We start from the raw sequence: 22,519 nt of genomic DNA on the forward strand, positions 1-22,519 counted from the left end.
GAATCCATTGCACACTAACCATACTATATGTTTCGTAAATCAAAATGTAGTAATGAGAGAGAGAGAGAGAGAGAGTAGTTGAAGTCACAGATATAACAGTGTAAACTTCGTACATGAAACCTGTGAGCTGTTTCTGCACAAAGGGGTTGGTACCACATATGAACACCATTCGACCAGACTTCCTAGAGTAAGGATCAGCTGTATATATGTATATAATCTCATACTTATAATTCTTTGACATGTTAACAATTTTTCGTAAGTTCAAACACCAAGTTCAAGGGCCTCCACACACACACGCATGCGCACACACACACACACACACACACAGAGGTGAAGCCATGTCAGTGGAATCTTTGGCAATGGCAGGTGTAGACTATAACATGTGTTATACCAACCTTGAAGAGATGGATGGTAGAGACACGGACAATGCACCACAGTATCTTCTAGCCGAGGAAAAACCAAAGGATGAAAGTGAAATGAACGAGAAGAAAGAGTTGATGGTAGAAAAACAACCACAGGTAAAGGAAAATTTGAAAGCATGGGCTACAGTTCCCCACTTTCATGCCGTGGTTATACAAGATTGCCGGGAAGCCATCTAATGAAGTTGAGCATCAGCACTCTTGCCAGACGTTTTGCAAAGTACATCTAATTAGACATCGATTTCAGATTGAACATGTTCTATGTACAGATCTTAAGTGGATTTTTACCACTGAAATAGAGCTAGCTGTTTGTATTGATGACTGCAACTGAACCTGATTTATTTAAAGGCTTTACTTCCTAAAGAAAATTAGAAATCGTACACGAATTTTCTGTGCTTAGAATAACACTCTAATCAGACCGGTACCATGAACACATCTGTGTATGTTAATGTTTTGTACCTAATCATGAACTGAAAAGAAGGATGCAGACTGAAGCGGTCATTGATAACCAACATAGTGGAAAATACGAAAAGTATTTTTTATATTCCCCTAGCTTTCCCTTTAAGATAAATATTAAAATCAGAACAATTTGATTACACAATCTGCAAGGTTTGTATTCCATGGCTTGGCCACACTTGAAAAAACTTGCATCCACAAGATATACAAATTAACAGTTACAAAATCAAGCAGGGAAAAAAGGGCTTGCAGCAAAAGCATCACAACAGAAAATAAAAATCATGATATTATGATTTTTGGAATACAGATATGCTCCATTCCGGGTTTAACCAAGCTAACCTACCAAAAAGGATATGACATGCTGAAGGTGAGAAAACAAGTATAAAATTATTTATTACCTCATCGCCCACCTGATAACTCAATAGCATCCTGGTTATAAACTGAATCTTCTCCCCAGTCAAATCTCCTTTGTAGTCTTTCATACTCTTGCCTGCGAGTAACCTCAACATTCTGCCATTCTTCCCACCGTTCAGCCAGACCCTCTCCTTCTAGCATCCGTACCACCTCTGACATTAATGGGCGATCTTCAGGGGATCCTTGGGTACAAAGAAGTGCAACTTTGATCATCATTTCTACTTCTTGGATGTTGAAACTATCATTCAGATTGTTATCTACAATAGCATCCAGCCTTTTTTCCCTTTCCAGCTTCTTGACCTTCAAGAGCATATAAAGAACAGTGAGTACAAATTCATGCAAAAAATATGTACGCAGTTAAAAGGTCACCATGTGATGTAAGATAAGGGTGAATTGAGTATTTAGGTAATTTAGCGGAAGCGAAAACAATGGAAAACAGAAAATCAAACGAATAAGGATAGGTCTGGAATCAGTCCAGGGGCTTCACACTCAAGAATTCTCCAATCTCTGGAAAATAAGCTTTTCTCTAACTCAAATCTCTAAACTCTCCATGATGAATTACATAGAAGGGGTATTTATAGCAAATTAAAACCTAGAGAGGATAAAAAATCCCTTACTAAACAGAATTCCTAATCCACAAAGGAACCAATCCAAATAAACTAGTAAACTTAAATCAAATCCTACTAAAATCTGGAAATCTAGAGAACCTAGGAACTAACAAATAAATTAGGAAACTAATCAATAATTTCCTCTTCCATCTCTTTCGCTCCTAAACCCTAATGGGTTTGACAAACATGTCCTCATCACCATGGTTTCGTCCTTAAGAGTGACATTATTTAGTGTAGAGGATAGGTTCTGCACAACTTTCCATATCGAACCTACTACTTAGAATTGGCAACAGTCTTTGACCGCACAATATAACTACAAACCCATTTCAGAAGAACTCCCACATCTGTGAGCATGCAAAGTTCCCAATACCATTAAAACAAATTGCAAGAATGTCATTTGCTTAATTTATCTTAACATGCATGAAGACAAATGACAAATGACAAATGTCATGAGCAGGCAAATTTTATTTTGCAACTTGGAATTATGTGCTGTGAAAGGAACAAGAACTGGCTTCCCTAATGACTTAGGGTAATATTTTATTTATTTTCTCATGCTGATATGCCAAATCTTTAGAACGTAGAAAATGATACAGCTAGTTCATCAATAATGTAATAGATACGCACATACATCTATTCATGCACATATTCTTAAACCAACCATTACTCATAAGGTAGGTAATTCTTAAACCACTTCCATACAATTATAGTTCTTTATTGCAACAGATCACGTATAAACATCTAATGGTCAATCAATATGCATCCATCAAATATGTACCGAGTATCAGTTAAATTTCCAAACCCAGAAATTATATCTCGAAATTCTTGGATAACAATAAGGTAAGCAATATCCAACAATATCAGTGTCCAAAATGAAGACATCACTACCACCCTTGTATAAGTTTATTGCTCCAGTTGAAGATATGGTATTTAGAGGAAGGTATGTTCAACTTATATCTTCAACCTCAACATTTCATATAAATGCACATTTGGAGGAGGTAGAGAGAGAGAGGGAGTGGGAGAGAGAAAAAGATGTGCAAATGCCGAACAAGTTTAACTTACATGGTCAAGCAACAAAACATCATCTTCTTCTTCCAAGCGTGAAAAATCAATTGCCCGCTGTCCTGTTACAAGTTCTAAGAGCATAATCCCATAGCCAAAAACGTCTGTCCTTTCTGATGACTTCCCAGTGGACAAGTATTCAGGTGCTATGTGGCCCATTGTGCCACGAACTTGAGTTGTCACATTAGTCTTTCTAACATCCACCAACTTTGCCAAGCCGAAGTCACCAACGACTGCTTCAAAATCTTCATCAAGTAGTACATTAGCAGCCTTAACATCTCGATGAATGATCTTAGGATTACAATGTTCATGTAGGTACTCTAGCCCACGGGCCGTGCCTAAAGCCACCTGCTTTCTTGTGGGCCAGTCCAAAACAGGCTCCCCAGGTTTAATCTCTGGAAAAAAAATTCAAAGCCAGGTAATATCATTGCAAGGCTAGTAATAATGGTGAATAACTCCAATTGACACAAACATTATAGTCCAATTTGTGATCTAATGATGACTACAAATGCAACTACTAAAACATAGATCAACTTAACCCTTCTCTTAACTATATTAATCAAGTGGAGAAGATCTTATGATGAACTCAGAAAAACTATGAATTCCCCTCCTACAGTGACTTTGCCATTTATCATACGTAGAAAGGAAAAACAAAGGGAACGAGAGTGTAAAGACATAATTTTACCTATATATCCTAGGTAATATAAATTTATAAGTCAACACAAGGAGATAGTTACCAGAATAACCATTCACACAATACAGATTTTACGTATAATAACCCAAAGTGGTAGGAAAAGTCCAAGTAGTTGGAGATATGGCATTGTATGCATGTATGCACCACATGTGCGTGCACATATCTGGAGAATCCATAAAATGCATGTATCCAAATTGTCACAAGTTTACTCCCCAATTCCCCCAAAAATAAAAATAAAAGAAGCTACACCTAATCAACCTGAATTATAACACACATTGCAGCTGTAAATCACATATGAATTGAAGGCGCCATACCTCGTAACCGGTAGGCAACACTTAAATTCTGCATAAAGGGATACACCAAAAGGCGTTCTGTTGGAGTTGTACAAAATCCAATCAGTCGTAAGAGATTCCTGTGAACAGCTACACTTATCATTTCAACTTCACGCTGGAAAGCTGCTTCTCCCCCAGGACTCTCATAATCAGTGAGACGCTTAACAGCAATTTTTGTGTTGTCAGATAGCACTCCTTTATAGACTTTTCCAAAACCTCCCTGTCCTAGAACATTTTTCTCACTGAAGTTGTCTGTTGCTAGCTGTAATTCCCTCCATGAAAACCTTTTTAATTGACCAAATGCAATCCTTCGGTCAACTTCACCTGGGCCCAGCAGTTAAAAATGGTTTTAAAAGCAGAATGCAAAGGAAACTTTGCATGCAATGCATAATAAAACTTCAATTGCAAATGTTCAAGAACATTAAATGATTTAAAGCATATTACAGACACGAAATATTTCTAAATCATATAAAAGATACAAATGGATGAATAAAATAGAGTAAGCATCCTTGACATCAACTCTGATGAAACTGATGAATTTCCGGCCCGTGGAAGGAGGTTAAATCAGATAAGTTTAATTTAGACTCGCAACTTAGTTCTCAAATTCACTATCAATTTTACATATGAGAAACTAAGCTGGTAAAAAGGGGCCCTCACCCCAGCCATGCCTTAGGCCATTTTAGCTCTGAATGCCTACCATGATAAAAAATAGGCTCACCAATCACTTTTTAAATCGTTCAACAATTTCATAACAGCATTATGATACAAAACAACATTCGTATTACTCATCTTAGGATCACTTTTGATATAATCACCTAACTTAATGTAAAAATCCTTCCACGTGAGAAGTTGATCAAAGATCAGGATTATTCAGGTCTTCTTTGGCCACTCCTTTTATGGGTATAGGAAGTCTCCCCTTAGAGCAAGTTTTCACCCACACTTCAAGTCTTGTATCCTACCATGGAAACTCAGCTATCAATGTCATCTGGCCAGTTGCCCCAACTGGACTTCACCACTCTACTTTGGGCAAGAAGAGGAAGGGGTTCACCTGCTCGTTAGAGGGGGTTCAGCTACTGACCGATAGGTCAGGGGTTTAGCTATTGGCTTGTTTAAGCCAGGGGAGAAGTTCTGACTATAGCAGCAACCTATCTCATATGGGGGAGAAGCGTACCGCCCGCAATCAAACTAGAAATTTCATAAGAGAAGAGATCTCGTAGCGTAGAAAAGAAAGGAGAAATCGTTGGCTCACCAAGGCCTTATAGACTGAAATGGTAACTATAAAATTTCCATTGATAAAAAATTATAAAATATAAATTTTACATGACATGTGTCATTCTCTGTAACGATGAGCACCTTTTGGCTCTGATCAATTGACTAGACACTGCAATTATGAAAGCTTTACATGATACACTTCTCATTTTCTAATTAATTGTGGAAAAGTATATACCACACATGTTTTAAATGGTTTTTCCTTCCCTCATTCAGCGACTTCTGTAGTCAAATGGTAGAAATTCAATCTTTCTCGTACTGATTACATAGTTTGTTTTTTTTGGCAATCATAGAATTAGTTTATGATCTGATTTATATGGGAATAAGGTTGTTATAGCATTCCCATGTTAATGACTAGTTTCCTATATTACTTTTTTGTTTTTTTCACTTAAATTGTAATACTAAACACGATTTCAATTTATTGTTGCTTAGTTTCAAGGAAAACTATATAAGCATGATATCCACTTGGAATATATTGACTTGGGGTGATTCCAAGGCACTTCAGTGTGATGCCGAAGGCTGGCGTGATGCCAAAAAATTTCTAATTTCTCTACTGAAAACTTTGTGTGATGCCAAAGGGCGGAGTGAGTCCAGATCTCTTTATTTTTCCTATCATTTCCTATCCTACAGTGTATCTAACATTTTTTCCCTCAAATATTTTTACTTACAACAGTCAGGAAGCCCTGACCACTTTATCTATTTGTGCAACAATCAAGATTTCCTCATGGTTTGGGATGCACAATGGCCCAAAACGGCTGAAATGGTACTGCCCATTAGGATCGTTCTTGAACAATTCAAAAACCACAAACCAAACAGCTAAAAATAATACGTCAGCTAAACAATTGTAAATGAACTCAAATTTTATGGCATTGATTGGTATTAAATGATACACCCAAAACTAGACTCGTACATATATTCATGGTTCTTTTATGGAACAACCAAGATGTTGAGACAAAGACCACCTCTCCCACCACCCTCAACCTGACCTAACGTGCAGAGGCATAAAATATGATGAACATGTAAATTTAAAGTAACTACCCTAAAGAAGAACTCCTTATGTAACTTCAGTCATGGTGTCATGAAAAACCCTAATTTCTTTAACATATAGTAAATCTTATTGATTCATCAGAAAATATGGCTGAATCACTTTAGTGTGCTGATTTCCCAAAATTTAAATCAAGGTTCCATTAATGGGTCAAAATTTAATCAGTTTTATAACTAGAAAGCAAGACATACCTGCAACATCCACAAAAACTTCACGCTTGTAGCCTTTGTGTCTACGCTTGCAGATAAAGTAGAGCAAGCCTCCAAAGAAAAGTAAACCGATAAGCCCTCCAACAACTCCAATTATAATTCCAAGCTTTGGCTTATTTGAAGAGCCTGTCAAGAGTGAGAAAACCTCATCAGTTGGCTCATTCAAAGAAAGGGTAACAAAACAGTTCAATTAACATTATCATTATTTGACCCATTAACCTGAATCATCAATATCAGATTCACAACGGTGGGAGAAATTTACGCCACAGTTTAGGCGGTTTCCTGTAAAACTGTAACAAGCAACACAGATCAAATCATGCTGTAAAACATATGTTGAATATGTGACTGTGGACACAGAGAAAAGGGCAGAGAGAGAAAGCCATGCAGTCAGTTATTGTCAGGAACAGAAACGATAACAGTGACAAGTTATTCATACTTGTATTTTGGGACATGAAATAACTGCTGGGGTATTTGACCACTGAGAGCATTGGAGGCAAGCTGACTGCAAAGACAGTTTGAACTACAGGATCAAATACTGAAGAGATGGGCCTAAGTATACAACTTCACACACAGAACTTTCAGAATTCCAAAAGCTGGAGAACCAAATTAATTCATTTAGTATAACTTGAATGGACAAATTCTGATTTTTCATATCACATGTGCATTGTATAAGAAATGATAACATACAGATTAATCAATTTTGTAAGACTTGAAAGTGACTCTGGGATATTCCCGCTCAGATTATTTTGATTCAGAGACCTGTTTGCATCATCAAGAAAACACTGTCAAAGACAAAATTAAGGATGAAGCAGAGAGTCATTAGATATTAGTGGAAACTTAAAACAACGCTGATAAAACAACTTACAAGAAATGAAGCTCATGCAGATTACCAAGGGAAGATGGTATTTCACCAGTTAAATTATTCTCATCTAAATTTAAGGCGGTCAAACTTGTCAGACTTCCAAACTCTTTTGGTATCTCGCCAGTTATGCCATTTCCTTGCAATGCACTGCAAGATGAATGGGTCATATATATTAGAATCATACATGTCTACAGATATAAAGAATTAATTATTACACTAAAAAATAGTTTTCTGATGGTGTCAAAAATCTGTCTCTCTTGGGAATAAGAATTCATCTCAAAGTTGATCATCCTAAGCTAATATAGAAGACATGCTTTACCAGTATGTACAGTACACAAGTGAAGTCCTATATCATGGTCTGACTCCTCTATGCAAAACATCCTAAGGAAATGGTTTGACTTATATGTAATGCATCAAAGGAAATGAGAGAATAATAAGAATCCATGATATAAAAGAAGTTGAGGGCATCATAAGGACAAGATCTGGACCATGGTATGAAATTGAACACATTTCCATGGAAAAAGTTCAATAGAGACCTAGAATGCAAGGTGCAAGAGTGAATTCAAGCAGAAGAAGTCAAAAGGCAGAGACCAAAATTAACTTGGATAGATTGAGATGGACGAAATATAATCTGTCTTATTCTTTGGACCAAAATAGACAATTGATATGGTCATCAAAGCTGTAACATAAAATATGCCTAAGGTAAGGAGCACATGTTCTAACCAAATTACCTGGAACAAGGATTTTTTTTTTTTTTTAACTCACCTCAATTAGTTTGTAAGACGCTTAGTTGAGTTATCAAATATAGAAGGAAAAAAAAATATATACAAATCTTTACATTGTCATACTCCAGAAATAATTTTAACCATAGTCTGTCAACAATTACCTTACCCATAAAGCATGTGATTTAGAATTGCTGAAACCTAAGCTAAAAAACAAATTTTACTTTAATAACTTGAGTAGATAACCAATGTTGCTGTCAATGGATCCAATGATGCATTGATATTATCTTTTCGGTTGCCCTAAATTGCGTGAAACATAGTGTTAAAAGCAAAAAATTTATGGGTGAGCACAAAATATAGGAGATTAGATTTCTTAAAAGACAATATCAAACTATAGATATTGAGTATCCATGAGCTTCGATAACAGTGCTTGTTATAGAAATGGCTCCAGAAGATTATAAAGAAATTCGGATAAACAGCACTAGAATTCGCCTTACTCACAGTGTTTGAAGAGTTGTCAAGGCTCCTAATTTAGGGGACAAGATGCCAGAAAATCCAATATTTGACAATGTTCTGCCCAAAAAAAAAGGGACAAAACAAAGCATAATTAGTAATAAGGCAGTAATATATGCAAGTAAGATGAATTTCACATTGTAAAGTGAATTTTTGGAAATGCATCATGACATAAACAAGGGATGTCTTACACAGAAGTGACTTTATTGTTAGGGTCGCAATTCACATTGGACCAAGTGCATGGATTAACTTGGTTAATGTTCCAGTCCTTGAGCTGTTCTGGTGAACTATTCAATGAAGTCCTCAATGAATAGAGTGCCTCCCCTGAAACCCAAAAAAATTTCATATATTCACCATCCAATCAAGCAAATGTTCCAACAGAAATGCACTACTACTTTACATAAATACTGAAAAATAGAGTCAACAAATGAAAGTAAAAGATACATAACATATTCTACCATACAAAACCCTCAAGACAGTCCACTAACCCTCTGGATCATATTTTTATAATTTCCCAGAGAGAGCAACAGAAGAGAGAGAGAGAGAGGCAGAGAGGAAAAAAGTTAAAATATTTTAATTGCATTGATTTAGTATTGGTTATGATGATGAGTAAACAACAATTGAAAAAACGGGAAGAAGTTGTGCATACACATAACCACAGAAATGTACCTTGTGAATCAGGCAATGCAAAAGAGCACAAGCAAGCCAATACCAAAACTGCAAAAATTAGCTCCATCTTCAACAGTATCCTTTTTGCTAGTTATGAATGCAATGAAATGCATGGTGATCAAGGAACGCTTGAATCAAACCCATATCTGTGAAAAAGAAAACAAATTACTTCATTCAGTCATAAGTATACATATAAATAGTAGAAACTAAAATAGATAACAAATTTGGGGCAAGCCTATGTTGAAGATCTTTTATCATTTGCCAATTGCCCTCCTACCAAAGCAGTTCAGTCAGGAAACCGAAAATGCAATTTAATGGATATCGATATGTGTACAATTTCTTGGCAGAGCCTCTTCGCACCAATCTTATACCATGCGTTGTTATTTGTCTATTCCCCAACATATCAAAAGTCAAAGGGAGGAATGTTGGATCCTCAATTGCAATATTTTCTGGTTATTTCATGAGCGGACTTTTTCTTAAGGACCAAATATTAATATTACAATGGATTCCATTCTTGTGAAAGAAAAAAGGGGTAATGTCATCCTGTAGCAGTTTTAAGTGCACAATTTGAGAGAGTTCATTTGTGATATGCTTCCGTCTCTCTTGGGATCTCCTTGTTTGGTTTACCACATCATGTTGGCTGTCCTCTTCTCAGTTATCATTCAAATATTGCAAGCAGTAGCAGAAATATTACTAATTCCAATCACACAAGGAAGAAAACGACACAACAAAAAACCAAAAGAGGCCCAAAGCTTCAATTTTTTTTTTATGACAAACTACTCAGACCAGAAAGAAACACAAATCAGTTCAACCCACAAAATGATTCAAATCAATACATCAAAATGGGGGGAAATAGGAGAAAAACAAATAAGCCTTTACTCCATTCTGCTGTTTCGGATTCCAGAGAAGAGAAAAAAAAAAAAAAAAAAAAAAAAGCCTTTTTTCTTTTTCCCAGGTCCCAATTCAATGTTTCAAAATTCAAATTTTTATCATTTCCATTCTCATGACCCCAGCAACCAAACAAGAGTGAAAAAGATCCTACAACCATGTATGTAAATAACCAAAAACAAAAAGAAAGCAGCTGAAGAAGAAGAAGAGAAGCACCTTTAAAGAGGAATCAGGAAGCCATGGCAGAGCTTTGGAAGATAAAGTAAAGCTAACCCAGAAGCTATTTAGCTGTCTCCGTGTCCCAACTTGACTGGAAGAGTTGAAACACCAGTGTTCACAGGCTTTGCCGAGCAGCAAATCTACAAAGAGTCAAAGAGGCTTCTCTCTTCTGTCTTCTGGCTTTTTTGCTTCTCTTTAATTTCAATTTAATCAAAGCATTTTCTAATTTACCTTGGAGAAATAAATAAAACTCACAGTAATTTATTGCTCCATTGCTGTTTCTGTAACGGTTCTAGCTTCGCCAACTAGTGAAGCAAGAAGAAAAATCCCATCACCTATCTCTCTCTCTCTATCCTCCTCCTCTCGAGTAGTTGCCAGACAAATGGGCCTCTGTAATTGTTCAATGGGGACCAGCTGACATGATAAGTCTTCGGTAAAGACCCATCATTTTTTATTTTTATGCCGGGGAAGATTTATTTGTGACAATTATTTAGTTTGACCAGCAAATAAACAATTATTTTATTTAATAAATATCAAGTAAAATATATTTTGCTTTCTTTTTCCCCTCACTGGGAGTCAAAATGGAACTCCAGTCATTTCTTTTTCCTTTCCATTTGTGAAGCATTTCCAATGCTAAAGTTAAAAATTCCCTCAAATCTCTGTAAGAAGTCCCTCTTATCCTACAAATATCATTTTATCATGTGTTCCCTCCAAAAACTGCATTCCCCTCATACTTTGTTTTCTTCAAATTTGAGGATTCCCAAACATCAACTTGATTTTTAGATTTTAGGGAAATTTTTAGGAACTCAACAAATTTTTGGAACGCATACGCATTGATGTTTTTCTTTTCACCCAAATTTAGTTTTGAGGAACATATTTGGAGATGTTTTACGTCATATCTTGTTTTCATTTTTAAATTTATCATGTCACTTTCGCTAAAGCTATGAGTAAAAATGTCTTATATACGAAATCATCCCCATTTAGATACAAGGATTCCAAATATGCGAATTGTTTGTGCAAATTTCCTCCTGGGAGAATATTCGCAGATGAATCTTCTCTCTCGAACGTTCCTCTATTAGATTCTCTGCAAGACAAATGGTGGTCAATGGAGAACCACCGGTGTGATGGTGGCCAAGGGCCCTCCGATGCTTAAGTCAATAATATAATCTCGGAAGATGCATATAATACTAAAAGGATGGAGATATTTATCTACGGGAGAGATGTGGCTTGGGAGCCGAGTAGATAAGAGAGGTGGCAATAGCATGAGCTGGTCAGCCACGAGTATGAGAGCAGGGGAGAATTTCGGAGAGAGAGAGAGAGAGAGAGAGAGAGAGAGAGAGAGAGAGAGTACTTTTCGGGTAAAAATCTAATTGAGAGAGGAATTTCCAATTTAAATAAAAATTCAAGATTACCTTCCGTCTTTTCTCGTCCTACTTAAATAGCCTTCCTTCCATATAACTTCTTCTTTTCCATTTATGGAGGGAATAATTGAGAATCCTTTCCTGATTAATGGAGCTGAGGGAAGTTATGGAAGAAAATAAATGGATTGAGGGAATTTATGAAATTTATTCCCTCAACTTAAAATGATAACTCTAGTATTAAATATATTATTAAATCCGAATATTGATTTAAATAATATATTTTAGGATTTGTCTTCTTTTCCACGTGGCGCCTCTTGATTAGGCATCGAATTTATTTGTTCCCACACGCATTAGATGAGATTATAACATAAACTTGTTTGGTTAATTTTAAAAAATGGCCAAAAGGGTTTAGTCCAGTGTAAAAGGGTCTTCACTTGTTTAGTTCAAATCACCATGGCATCATAGTTGTGTGTGTTTGAGAAATCTCACACCCTGTATTTTATACTATCGCTTGTACTAAAAAATATATATTAAACCTTTATTACAGACATTACTTTTCTAGGAAAAAAAATTCGTCCCACACTATCTGATATAAGGAATCATTAGATGTACACAACCTAACTACAGAATAATATACAATTTCCTATAGTGATATTATGAAAGTTATTTACATAAACCTTTTATCTTGCTCATTTTACTTATGTTGTTGCTATCTAAGAAAACTCACTCACCAATCTTTACAATTATAAAGCCAAACTTCTTTTTAAGGTCACCGTCCTTTATATAAAATATACTTTTGAAAAATCTATTGATTGGCCTTGTTGTGCTAATCAAATTATGTATAAATTAAGCTACTTCTTTTGCCAAAGTATAAATTAAGCCACTTCAATATGATGAAAAATTTGAAGCTTCGTTTATGCAATGATTTTTTCTATGTCACTTTCAAGATCAAGTATGACTCAACAATTGTTTGATGTATAGAACTACACACACTTAAAAAATAAAATAAACACTACAAAAAAAAGTGGCAACAGTCACCATTATTTGTAGTGAAATGGTGAAGTATATGTGGATTAAGTCAGTTGATTAAGACATTGTACATACTTTCTTACACCCGAGTTTGATTCTCATTCTTATACATTAGAATAGTTAGAAGATCGGTTTGTAAAAAAAAAAAAAATTAATATTTTTTATAAAAATAAAAAAAATAAAAAAGTTCAAAAGTTCAAGAATTAATTAGCTGTATTATTGGACAACTATTGGCATGACTTGAGGGTGAGTGTTGAAAGTAGTCGAGCAAGCAACCTTGTCAATGAATATTTTCTTCTCCTTAGCCAACCGACAAGTTGATGGGTAAGCCAACAACGATTGATTTGCATGCCAGAAGTGAAAGTTGGACTTTATTTTGCTCATGCATTGATTACAAGGAATTGGATGCACAATTTTCTTTTGATTTCAATTACAGGTTCCTCTATTCTTCTCATTATGATCCATAATTCCCACAAATAAATAAAAGGTTCAAACCAAAAACCTGTCTACAAATATTGTTTTGCTAGATCCATGCCATGCCACCATGGCAAATTCATAAATTAGGCCAAAGAGAATGCCTTTTGCACCACTTTCCACCAACCTCCTGCTCTCCAAGCTAATGTCGCAACTTTGAATTAATTTGACTATTAGTAGTGTGCCCCCATTCACTATTAATTAATTTGACCATATGCATGTTAGAGGAACAAATACAATGCTACTTTAGCTAGGAATTTATCAACTTTGTCAACTTCTCATCTAACACATGTAAGAATGAGAGAGATTCCACTCACTTAGACACAAGTTGCATTTTTTTCCACATTAACTATATCTAGTTGGTCATAAGATTCCCAAAGTACGATTCATACAATATAAACAAATCAACCTCATCGTTTACCAAAAGAAAAGAAAAAGGAGTGCTTATCCCCATCAACCTCATCATATCATCCCTCATCTTTGGTCCAATACCATACCCTAGCTCCCTAGCTCCCTATCTCTTAAAAAAAACCCTTTTAAAATCGTTTTTGTTATAAATCTAGAGAGAAATTGGAGAGGGAATTGAGATGGAGAGAAGGAATAGAAGAGAATGTTTGTTCTCTTCCTTCAGTATATCTGTATATTGAGTAGGGGAAGGGGGAAGCCTTTTATAGGCAAGTGGACTCCACTTTTACAACACTCCCCCTTGGAGACCACAAATGATATGGAATATGCCTCGTTAAAAACCTTGCCAGTAAAAACCCAGTGGGACAAAAAACTGGTCAAAGGAAAAAAGAGTACATAATCATGTGTAACATAAAATTCTATGTATATTGACGCGCGTGCGACACTGCCTCGTTAAAACCTTGCCAGGAAAAACCCAATGGGATAAAAACCTGGACGAAGGAAAAAGAGTACAGTGTTTGACGATCTTTATTGATAGCACGCTCCCCCTGATGCTTGGCAAAATATCTTTGAGTCATACTGTTGATCACCTTTCTGAATATCGTAGTTGACACTGCTTCTGTGAGTCAATTTTGAGCGACACTGCCTCGTTAAAACCTTACCAGAAAAACCCAGTAGGATAAAAACCTGGATGAAGGAAAAAGAGTACAGTGTGTGAAGGTCTTTATTAATACCACGCTCCCCCTGATGAATATCTCCCCCTGAAAACTTCATGACTAGCTTTTTCCAGTAAGCGACCATAGAGATTTCCAGAGTCCGCATATCTAATAACACTTGGGCTATTTGTAAGTTCACTCAAAAATATGCCCGTATATGGTGTTATGCTGAGATTGCATCAAATATGCCTCACATCATCCCAAAATGATGGTGATGGAGTTGAGCTCTATCTGGAAAATACGATGTACGGTCCAATATACTTCCGGAAAATCCTTAAAGTGTCCAACGGATAATCCTCATAAAAATGCTTCAATACTTTCTTAGTATAAGCAAGAATCTCGTTGGCATAATACTCGATTTTTAAGTCGAGATAAATATTTCGTGAATTCTGTAGAAGCTTTAATGTGTTGCAATCACATTATAATCAATGTACTCACTGAGGTAATTTATGCATATTAATATTGAGTACAAATTTTGTGCTTCAAGCGCATGTCCTTTAGGGACTTGCTTTATGCAATGTCAATCCTCTCAACGGATTTTGTCTAAAAGGGATTAAACTTTATGACACATTATATAGCTTTTACCCAGCTATTTATACATCTTTAGGAAATCGCTTCTGGCGATATGCTCCGTGCATTTAATAACCCTTAAAGATAATATGTTGGTCTCCGTAATTGTGTAATAAGGGGGGCACAATTGAATCTGTAAATATGGAGAAAACCCAACATTTCTTGTTTCTGCCAGAAACAGTGTGTCATACAAAGTAGGTATATTCCCGTTTATTCCGAACACCCAAGTATAAATTTCAGTATTAACATCTTTTGGGGTTCGTACTGTGGGTTTGTTCTTTCACGTTCATTCTCATCTATAATGGAATTACCTCATTCCATTTTGGCCAATAATATTGTCGACATTTAATAATCGAACGTGGTTCCAATCAACACAGACCATTGATGATTTGAGTAGCTACTCCAAAACCAAAAATTGTCATTCATCAATTCATAATCCCATCATTCTCATTTGCACGTGCATGCATCAATTATAAGCATTTCTTTGCCTTTGGGTACCCAAGCCACTTCATGGGGCTTTTATTATGTGAGAATGTGGATTATAACCTCCAATGGAGCGTTATTTTACAGTAGGGCGTGGATAATCTCTATTTAGGGAGTTGGAACATTTAGAACCCATATATCTGTCATGCTGCAGGCATGCCACAGATTAATACATACATGTCAATTAATTTCTGGGACTTTAACCCATACAATTTGCTACGCATTAGGCGTGCACAATATCAATATTGACATGTCAAAGGATTGTCCTTTCGAGACTTCAATCCACATCATTTGCTACGCAACAGGCGTGCATCATATTGATCACTGCTATACCCATATTCTGTTCTTATGGGACTTTAATCTGTGCAGTGTATTATCAATGTATCCAACTTGCAATCTGTAAAATTTGCATTAATAATTCATGGATACATACAAGCCATTCTTTTGGAACAGACTTATCTCCCCATTTGGTTACCTTTCAAGATAAAATATCAAATAAGTATATAAGCATAAAATAACACAAGTATTGCTTACATCCTTAGGTGGGAGAAACTTTTCTCAAGTATCATTCAAGCTCGTATTGGCCCAGTAAATATAATATAGCGCTTGATGATCTAGTTATATCCTGCAAGAGCAAAAATCACAACTCTTTTGCCTCTGTTAAAACAAATAACCCTCAGAGTTAGGATCACTTCATGGACTCTTTCTTCAGATGTTCATTCTAAAGAAATAAAGTCTCTTATGAATAGAGAGTTACAAAAAGAGAAAAAATGCAAAAAAAATGTGATATTGATTGCAAGGTAAGGTAAGCAATCAGGGAAGGAAGCTGGTGGGAGCAGACAACAAGCTCAGCAATCAAGGAAGGAAGCTGGTGGGAGCAAACAACAAGCTCTCATTTCTCCTAGTCTATAAGAACTTCCGGAGATTATAGCATAAGGTCGCCTTCACAGTTCCCTGATGTGGCGGAAACGTGATTAGGGATAGTCTCGCTTCCTGAATGGATGATCAGAGATAGTCTTGCTTCTCGGGCATATTGAGTGCTCACTGATAAGAAAAATAAGTAGATATCGCATCACTAGGTATGGAGAAAACTAGATGTCTTCTGCAAATAAAATTTCGTTAGTAACACATTTATATACAAATAAGAGGAATAGGTAGAACCGGTGAATTTCAAATTAACCATAGGAAAATTGCGAGATTCTCGGGGTACTTTTGAAAAAATAGCTTCGTGAAATCCGCAAAGCAAGATCGGCTTTTGACGAAAATGATACTTGAAAAACGCCGAAAGTGCCGACAAACATTAATGGAGGCCGCGTGAAGTTTTGGAATCTGAAAAAGAAAAAGAGAATATGGGGATCCGAAAAGATATTGGGATCCTAAAAAACTGTAGCCATATTTCCTCCTATAGATATTGCCTTTGCAAAACTTGATTGGAGCAACTGCGTTTCAACTTAGCTTCCTTCATTTTCTGAAACTTTAGTTTTCTTAAGACTTTCTTCGAAACCTTCTTAAAAATGGCTTCCTCTTCTTCCTGCCCAAATTATTTCAATTTAAATGATACTCCCACAACAACCAGTGACGCCAAAGTTTGGCGTCCATCCTTTGTATCCCAAAATCGTCATCTCACAGTTAATAATTCTGTGATGATGAATGATGCTACTGCTGTCATAGTAGCTAGGAATTTCATTACTCCAATGGATGAAATGCTGTTAACAGGGAGGTCTGAGGAAGAGGCTATTGATGACTCAATGGCTTTTAGCATTCAGAGTGCTGCTTCTGTTTCTAACATGGCTGATCGTTTGCGTGCTAGAGCAAACGAGGTTGAGAGGCTAACAACTGAAAATTCGTCTCTCCAAAGAATGCTTCATGAGTCTCAACAGGAGGTTGAGAAACTTAAAGGAGAGAATAATGCCTTGTTGAAACTGGTGAGTTCGTACTCTGTTGATACACTGAGAAGGCTAGACATGCTGCAGGTCTCCAATGAAAGAATTTTGGGAGACCACGAGAGGCTCATGGCTAAGCTTAAGAGGCGTCGTCCTCTTCCTTCAGAGACTTCCAGAACATAATGTATTTTTATAGATTTTACAGGGCCTGCACCTTCATTGCAGGTGGAAAAATCTATCTGTTGTATGTTCCTTTCATGTTATAATAATTGCGCACATTCTTAAACTTGCACCTGTGGTTTTTACGTCTTTTCAAAATGACGGTTTGGAACCTTGTGCCTTATAGGTTCAAATAACCACATCGACTCTCCCAAATTTCATATTTCAACGTATGGAACTTTTGGCCTGGGCTAAACACAAACTCAGAATTTATTTGCCCTTTTCAAATGGACATGAAATATGAATTGAGTAAAAGCCACGCTAATATCTCATATATTTGGGTTCATGAGCTTCCGGCCCATATATAACAAAATATGGGGGGAGCATCAATTCATCATTCTCTTATGCCAAAGAAATATGTGGCGTACCACAATTTGCAATAATACCTCAAGGGTTGTCCATTTAATTGTTGAAACTTCAGGTTCTCAACACTGTTAGATTTTGAACCTCAAGCCAAAATCACATATTCTCATGGTATGGACATTTTTACAATTTTCTGTACATATTTCTGGACTTCAAGCCCTTACATAATTGTCCATATCTTGAGGAACTTCTGGCATCTCATTTAATTGCTCATCCATGAGTTTAAGGAACTGCAGGTTCCCTTTTGAATAGTGACAGTTTACCCAAAATGGTAAATATTTATGCATACATCACTATTCATGTATACGGCACTATTCATGTGTACAGTACATTTGCCAATACAGTTATTTTCATGTGTACGGCACTATTAACCAATATAATACTGTTACATCATTTAAGGAACCCCAGGTCCTTATTTACATATCAAGAATCAAGGACCCTCAAGTCCGATCACATGTTTACAAATATAGTACTGGAGAGACAGCCAGCTCTCATATCAATATCATCATCAAGGATCTTCAAGTCCTGATGTAGTTGTATGATGAGGATCAAGAAACTTCTGGTTCTGATCTGTATCTTTGTAAAAAAAAACTCATCATACCACACAATTAATCCATAAAATAAATTGCTTGTAAATTAAATTATTGGTAAATGAATTGCTTGTATGGACGATAAACCCACACCATACGTTAAATAAAAGTAAATGTGCGGTAAAGTAAATTCATAAAGTATGAGGGTTAATTCCTCATCATACTTTAAGTAAAAGTAAATGTGCGGTAAAGTAAATTCATAAAGTATGAGGGTTAATTCCTCATCATACTTTAAGTAAAAGTAAATGTGCGATAAAATAAATTGCTTGCTATATGGACGTTAATTCCGCACCATATCTTAAATAAAATTAAATGTGCGGTAAAATAAATTGCTTGCTATATGGACGTTAATTCCGCACCATATCTTAAATAAAATTAAATGTGCGGTAAAATAAATTGCTTGCTATATGGACGTTAATTCCGCACTATATATTAAATAAAATTAAATGTGCGGTAAAGTAAATTCATAAAGTATGAGGGTTAATTCCACATCATACTTTTAAATAAAAAGAAAGGCGTGGACGATAAACCCGCGCCACCCTTTTAAATAAATATTGTCGTATGGGTAATAAAACTACACCATACAGTAATTAAAATAAATAAGGGGTTAAAACCACCACCGAATAAAATAAGAAAAATGTTAGTATTAGTAACGGTCTCCCACTGATAATATGTTTAGTATTACCAAGGGTCCATTTTGTTAAAGGTTAGTAATAGAATGGCAGATAAATATAGTATATTATATTACCATCAACTTTTTCATATATATATATATTATAGAAGCATGGCCATCTTCGTGCTAATTTGCTGTAAGGTATCATGCTTGTCACTGTGTTTTCATTTGACCTGCCATTAGCACATGCACTAATATTAATATTAAATAATATAGAATAATAATAATTGAAAAGATGGTGGGAATCTCATCATTTCGGTGGGTGCTGCTCATCATTTCGGTCGTTAGCTTTGTTTCCTCGGTGGACACGAGCAACAAAAGCTGGAATGTAATGTCCAGCATATGATTCTCCAGTTATGTAAAAGTCATTCTTTGCCAACTCAAGGTGCTCAGCAAAGAAGGCAGAAGGTTAGATGCCTTATCCCAACCATACTCGTTCCACACCAGGGACAAGTTATTTGCGATATTGAAAGGACCATTTTCATAAAATACAGCCAATTCACTGCTGCACCCTGGGCCTCCAATCAACCATATAACAACAGGGTCCTTATTGTTTGTGCGAGACTCGAAGAAAAAGGTAGAATATCCTTGCGGCATGAGAATGTTCGATCTTAAAGTAGCCGGCATGGTGGTCGAGGTCCTCGACGAAGACTCCTGAGCCAACGAGGTTGGGGAGATTGAAGCGGTTCTCGACGAGCCTCGGCGAATCGTGGAAGATCGAGGAATTAGGGCCGTCGATGATGTTGATATCTTCCTTGGGGAAGAGATTGAAGGCTCTGATGAGCTCCTGCGCGTGTACGGACGGGAAGCTGGACCTGGCGAGGCTCAGAGGGTTCGTGAGCTTTGATGCATATCTTTGTTCTTCGTTGGTTTTCAGATTCTCAAGATGCAGATCTTTGGGTTGACACTTACAGGGAAGACCATTCCCCTTGAAGTTGAGAGCTTGTTCTCCGATTAAGGGGTGGGATGCAAATATTTGTTAAGACGCTGACCGGAAAGACTATCACTCTTAAGGTGAAGGGTTCGGATACCATAGACAATGTCAAGGCGAAGATTCAAGATAAAGAAGGAATCCCTCCTGACCAGCAGAGGCTTATTTTTGCTGGAAAGCAGCTAGAGGATGGTAGGACCCTTGCTGATTATAGCATCCAGAAGGAATCCACCTTGCATCTTGTTCTCCGTTTGCGAGGTGGTATGCAGATCTTTGTTAAGACCTTGACTGGCAAGACCATCACTCTTGATGTGGAGAGCTCTGATACCATAGACAATGTGTTATGTGTTTTTGTTTGGCTCTGTCCTGGGGTTTTCTAGAGAGAGGTTAGAAGGCCTCTCTGACTCTTCAAAAGATGGGATTTTGAGAGAGAGACAGAGGGGATTTTGGTGTGGGAAGTTGAAACTCCTTGGACTTGTATGGTTAGAGCGTCGTGCTGATAACGTGTTATAAATCTAGAGAGAAATTGGAGAGGGAATTGAGATGGAGAGAAGGAATAGAAGAGAATGTTTGTTCTCTTCCTTTAGTATATCTGTATATTGAGTAGGGGAAGGGGGAAGCCTTTTATAGGCAAGTGGACTCCACTTTTACAACAGTTTTCACTTTGAGAGGGAAGGAAGCCACTGTTCTTCCTCCCATCTTCCCTCTTCTCTTCCTCCCTCTCTTCTTCCTTCATTTTTAGAGACAAAAGGTTTTCCCTATTTGTCTTTGTTTTGTTATGATTTTCCTTCAACCATCACAAACGGTTGTGTCTCGGCGTTGGAACTCCGCCACCATCCTTTTTGAGGTTTCTTTATGTTCGGAATAAGTCACAGAGACTCTTTGAGTTCTCTGTGTAGTTTTCACCTTTCATTTCGTGAGAGCTTTTCATTTATCCTTTGTGAGAAATTTTCATTTATCCTTTGTGAGAGCTTTTCATCTCTCCTTTGTGAGAGTTTTATTTGTATTGTTATGGCTTGATTTTTGTAAGCTTTATCTTTTTATGATTATTCTGAGTTTGCAATCTTAGTTGGGATGCCTATGCTGGAGTTTCTTCGGTCCTGCATGATCATTAATGGAGACACACCAGATTGTCTTAATTTTGATGTTAGGCCACTCTATTATTGTAATGGCCCTTTGTGGCTAGTTTGTATTGGTCATTTGTGGCTAGTGGCTTTTTTGGTTGGATCATGAATGCAATACTAAAATTTCTCAACCAAAAAAAAAAAAAGAAAAAAAAAAGAAGAGAAAAGTCGATCATGAAGACACTCCATTAATGGCTATAAAACTCCCTCATTTTAAAGTCTTTAAAGGCATGACCCATTGGTTTTTTCAAGTATACAAATTTTTTTGAATCCCATGATAATAAACAATTGGCTTTGGAGCTATGGTCCTTGAACTTTGTATCGACTTTAGCTTTAGTCCCGCAACTTTCAAAATTGCTTCCATAGTCCCTTAACTTCACTTTTATTTGTAACAAAGGTCTTGGAGCAACTTCTGTTACCTCTTTTCGTCAAAATGAGGGGTGTATTGGTCCTTTTAGGTGGGTTTTTTTAGTTCCCACCTTTCCATCTTTCTTACTTGGCATCCTCTAGTTCTTCGACCTTCAAGTTTGAGAAAAAGAAAATAACAAAAGAAGCCCCAAGGCACATCTCTTTAAAGGGTAGTGTTTTACTTCTAGAATTTATATAGTTTCACACAAATAAAAGTAGTTTAAAGGGTAGTGTTCTTCGACCTCCAAGTTCATATATGCCCTCATTGGTGGAACTTTCTGGGTTCGTCATTGTTCACTACTACTACTAGAATCAAATCATACTCATTCCCCAGATCAACCTCCCAATCCTCATACTTCTCCAAACTCTGCATAAATATGAACCTAGCCTTGCGAGCTTGAGACCAGTGGCAAACTCATTAAGGCGCAAGGAGGTGCACTGCACCTCATCTAGTCAGAAAAACCATTGTAGGTGCTTCAAATTGCCCTTTTGCTCAGCTGGTAGTGGCACACTCCAGGTGTAAAGATTATCTTATTTCCATTTTCAGCTTTAAGTAAATGTTTTTGTCCTTTTACTTTCATTTATTTTTATATTACTCCATTTACTTAAGTTTACAATGTAAAGAAGGAAGTACCCCCATTTGGATTCAAATAAAAATACTAGAAAAATTAAATTACCACAAAATCAAAATATGAAAAATCAGTTTTAGTGCAAAATACGATTTAGGCTAAAAATGATGGCTCATTAAGTCAAATATATACTTCATACTAATCCCATAAAATCAAGTTTTCTTATTTGATGTGTAAGGAATAAAAGCCACCAAAAATTATCTTGAGAAAATAATTATTCCGAAAAATTATTTTTCATACTTAGTCAATATTTTTACATAAAATAATTTTTCATGTATGATAT

The 22,519-nt window shown here is 36.4% G+C and overlaps 2 protein-coding genes across 2 annotated transcripts; one reads left to right on the forward strand and one right to left on the reverse strand.

Annotated features, from left to right (window-relative positions):
* LOC18773824 (probable LRR receptor-like serine/threonine-protein kinase At5g10290) lies at nt 944-10,761 on the reverse strand. Its single transcript, XM_007207965.2, has 12 exons — nt 10,376-10,761; nt 9,272-9,417; nt 8,794-8,926; nt 8,591-8,662; nt 7,371-7,514; nt 7,193-7,264; nt 6,942-7,007; nt 6,725-6,795; nt 6,488-6,631; nt 3,965-4,306; nt 2,957-3,351; nt 944-1,589 (listed from the first exon to the last, which is right to left on the reverse strand). Exons 2-12 carry the CDS (start codon nt 9,336-9,338, stop codon nt 1,275-1,277), a joined length of 1,821 nt encoding a protein of 606 aa, XP_007208027.1. The 5' UTR covers nt 9,339-9,417; nt 10,376-10,761; the 3' UTR covers nt 944-1,274.
* LOC18775574 (ubiquitin) lies at nt 20,111-20,455 on the forward strand. Its single transcript, XM_020565828.1, has one exon. It carries the CDS (start codon nt 20,111-20,113, stop codon nt 20,453-20,455), a length of 345 nt encoding a protein of 114 aa, XP_020421417.1.

Source organism: Prunus persica, chromosome G6, assembly GCF_000346465.2.
Source record: "Prunus persica cultivar Lovell chromosome G6, Prunus_persica_NCBIv2, whole genome shotgun sequence".
In the NCBI taxonomy this organism is placed as follows: domain Eukaryota; kingdom Viridiplantae; phylum Streptophyta; class Magnoliopsida; order Rosales; family Rosaceae; genus Prunus; species Prunus persica.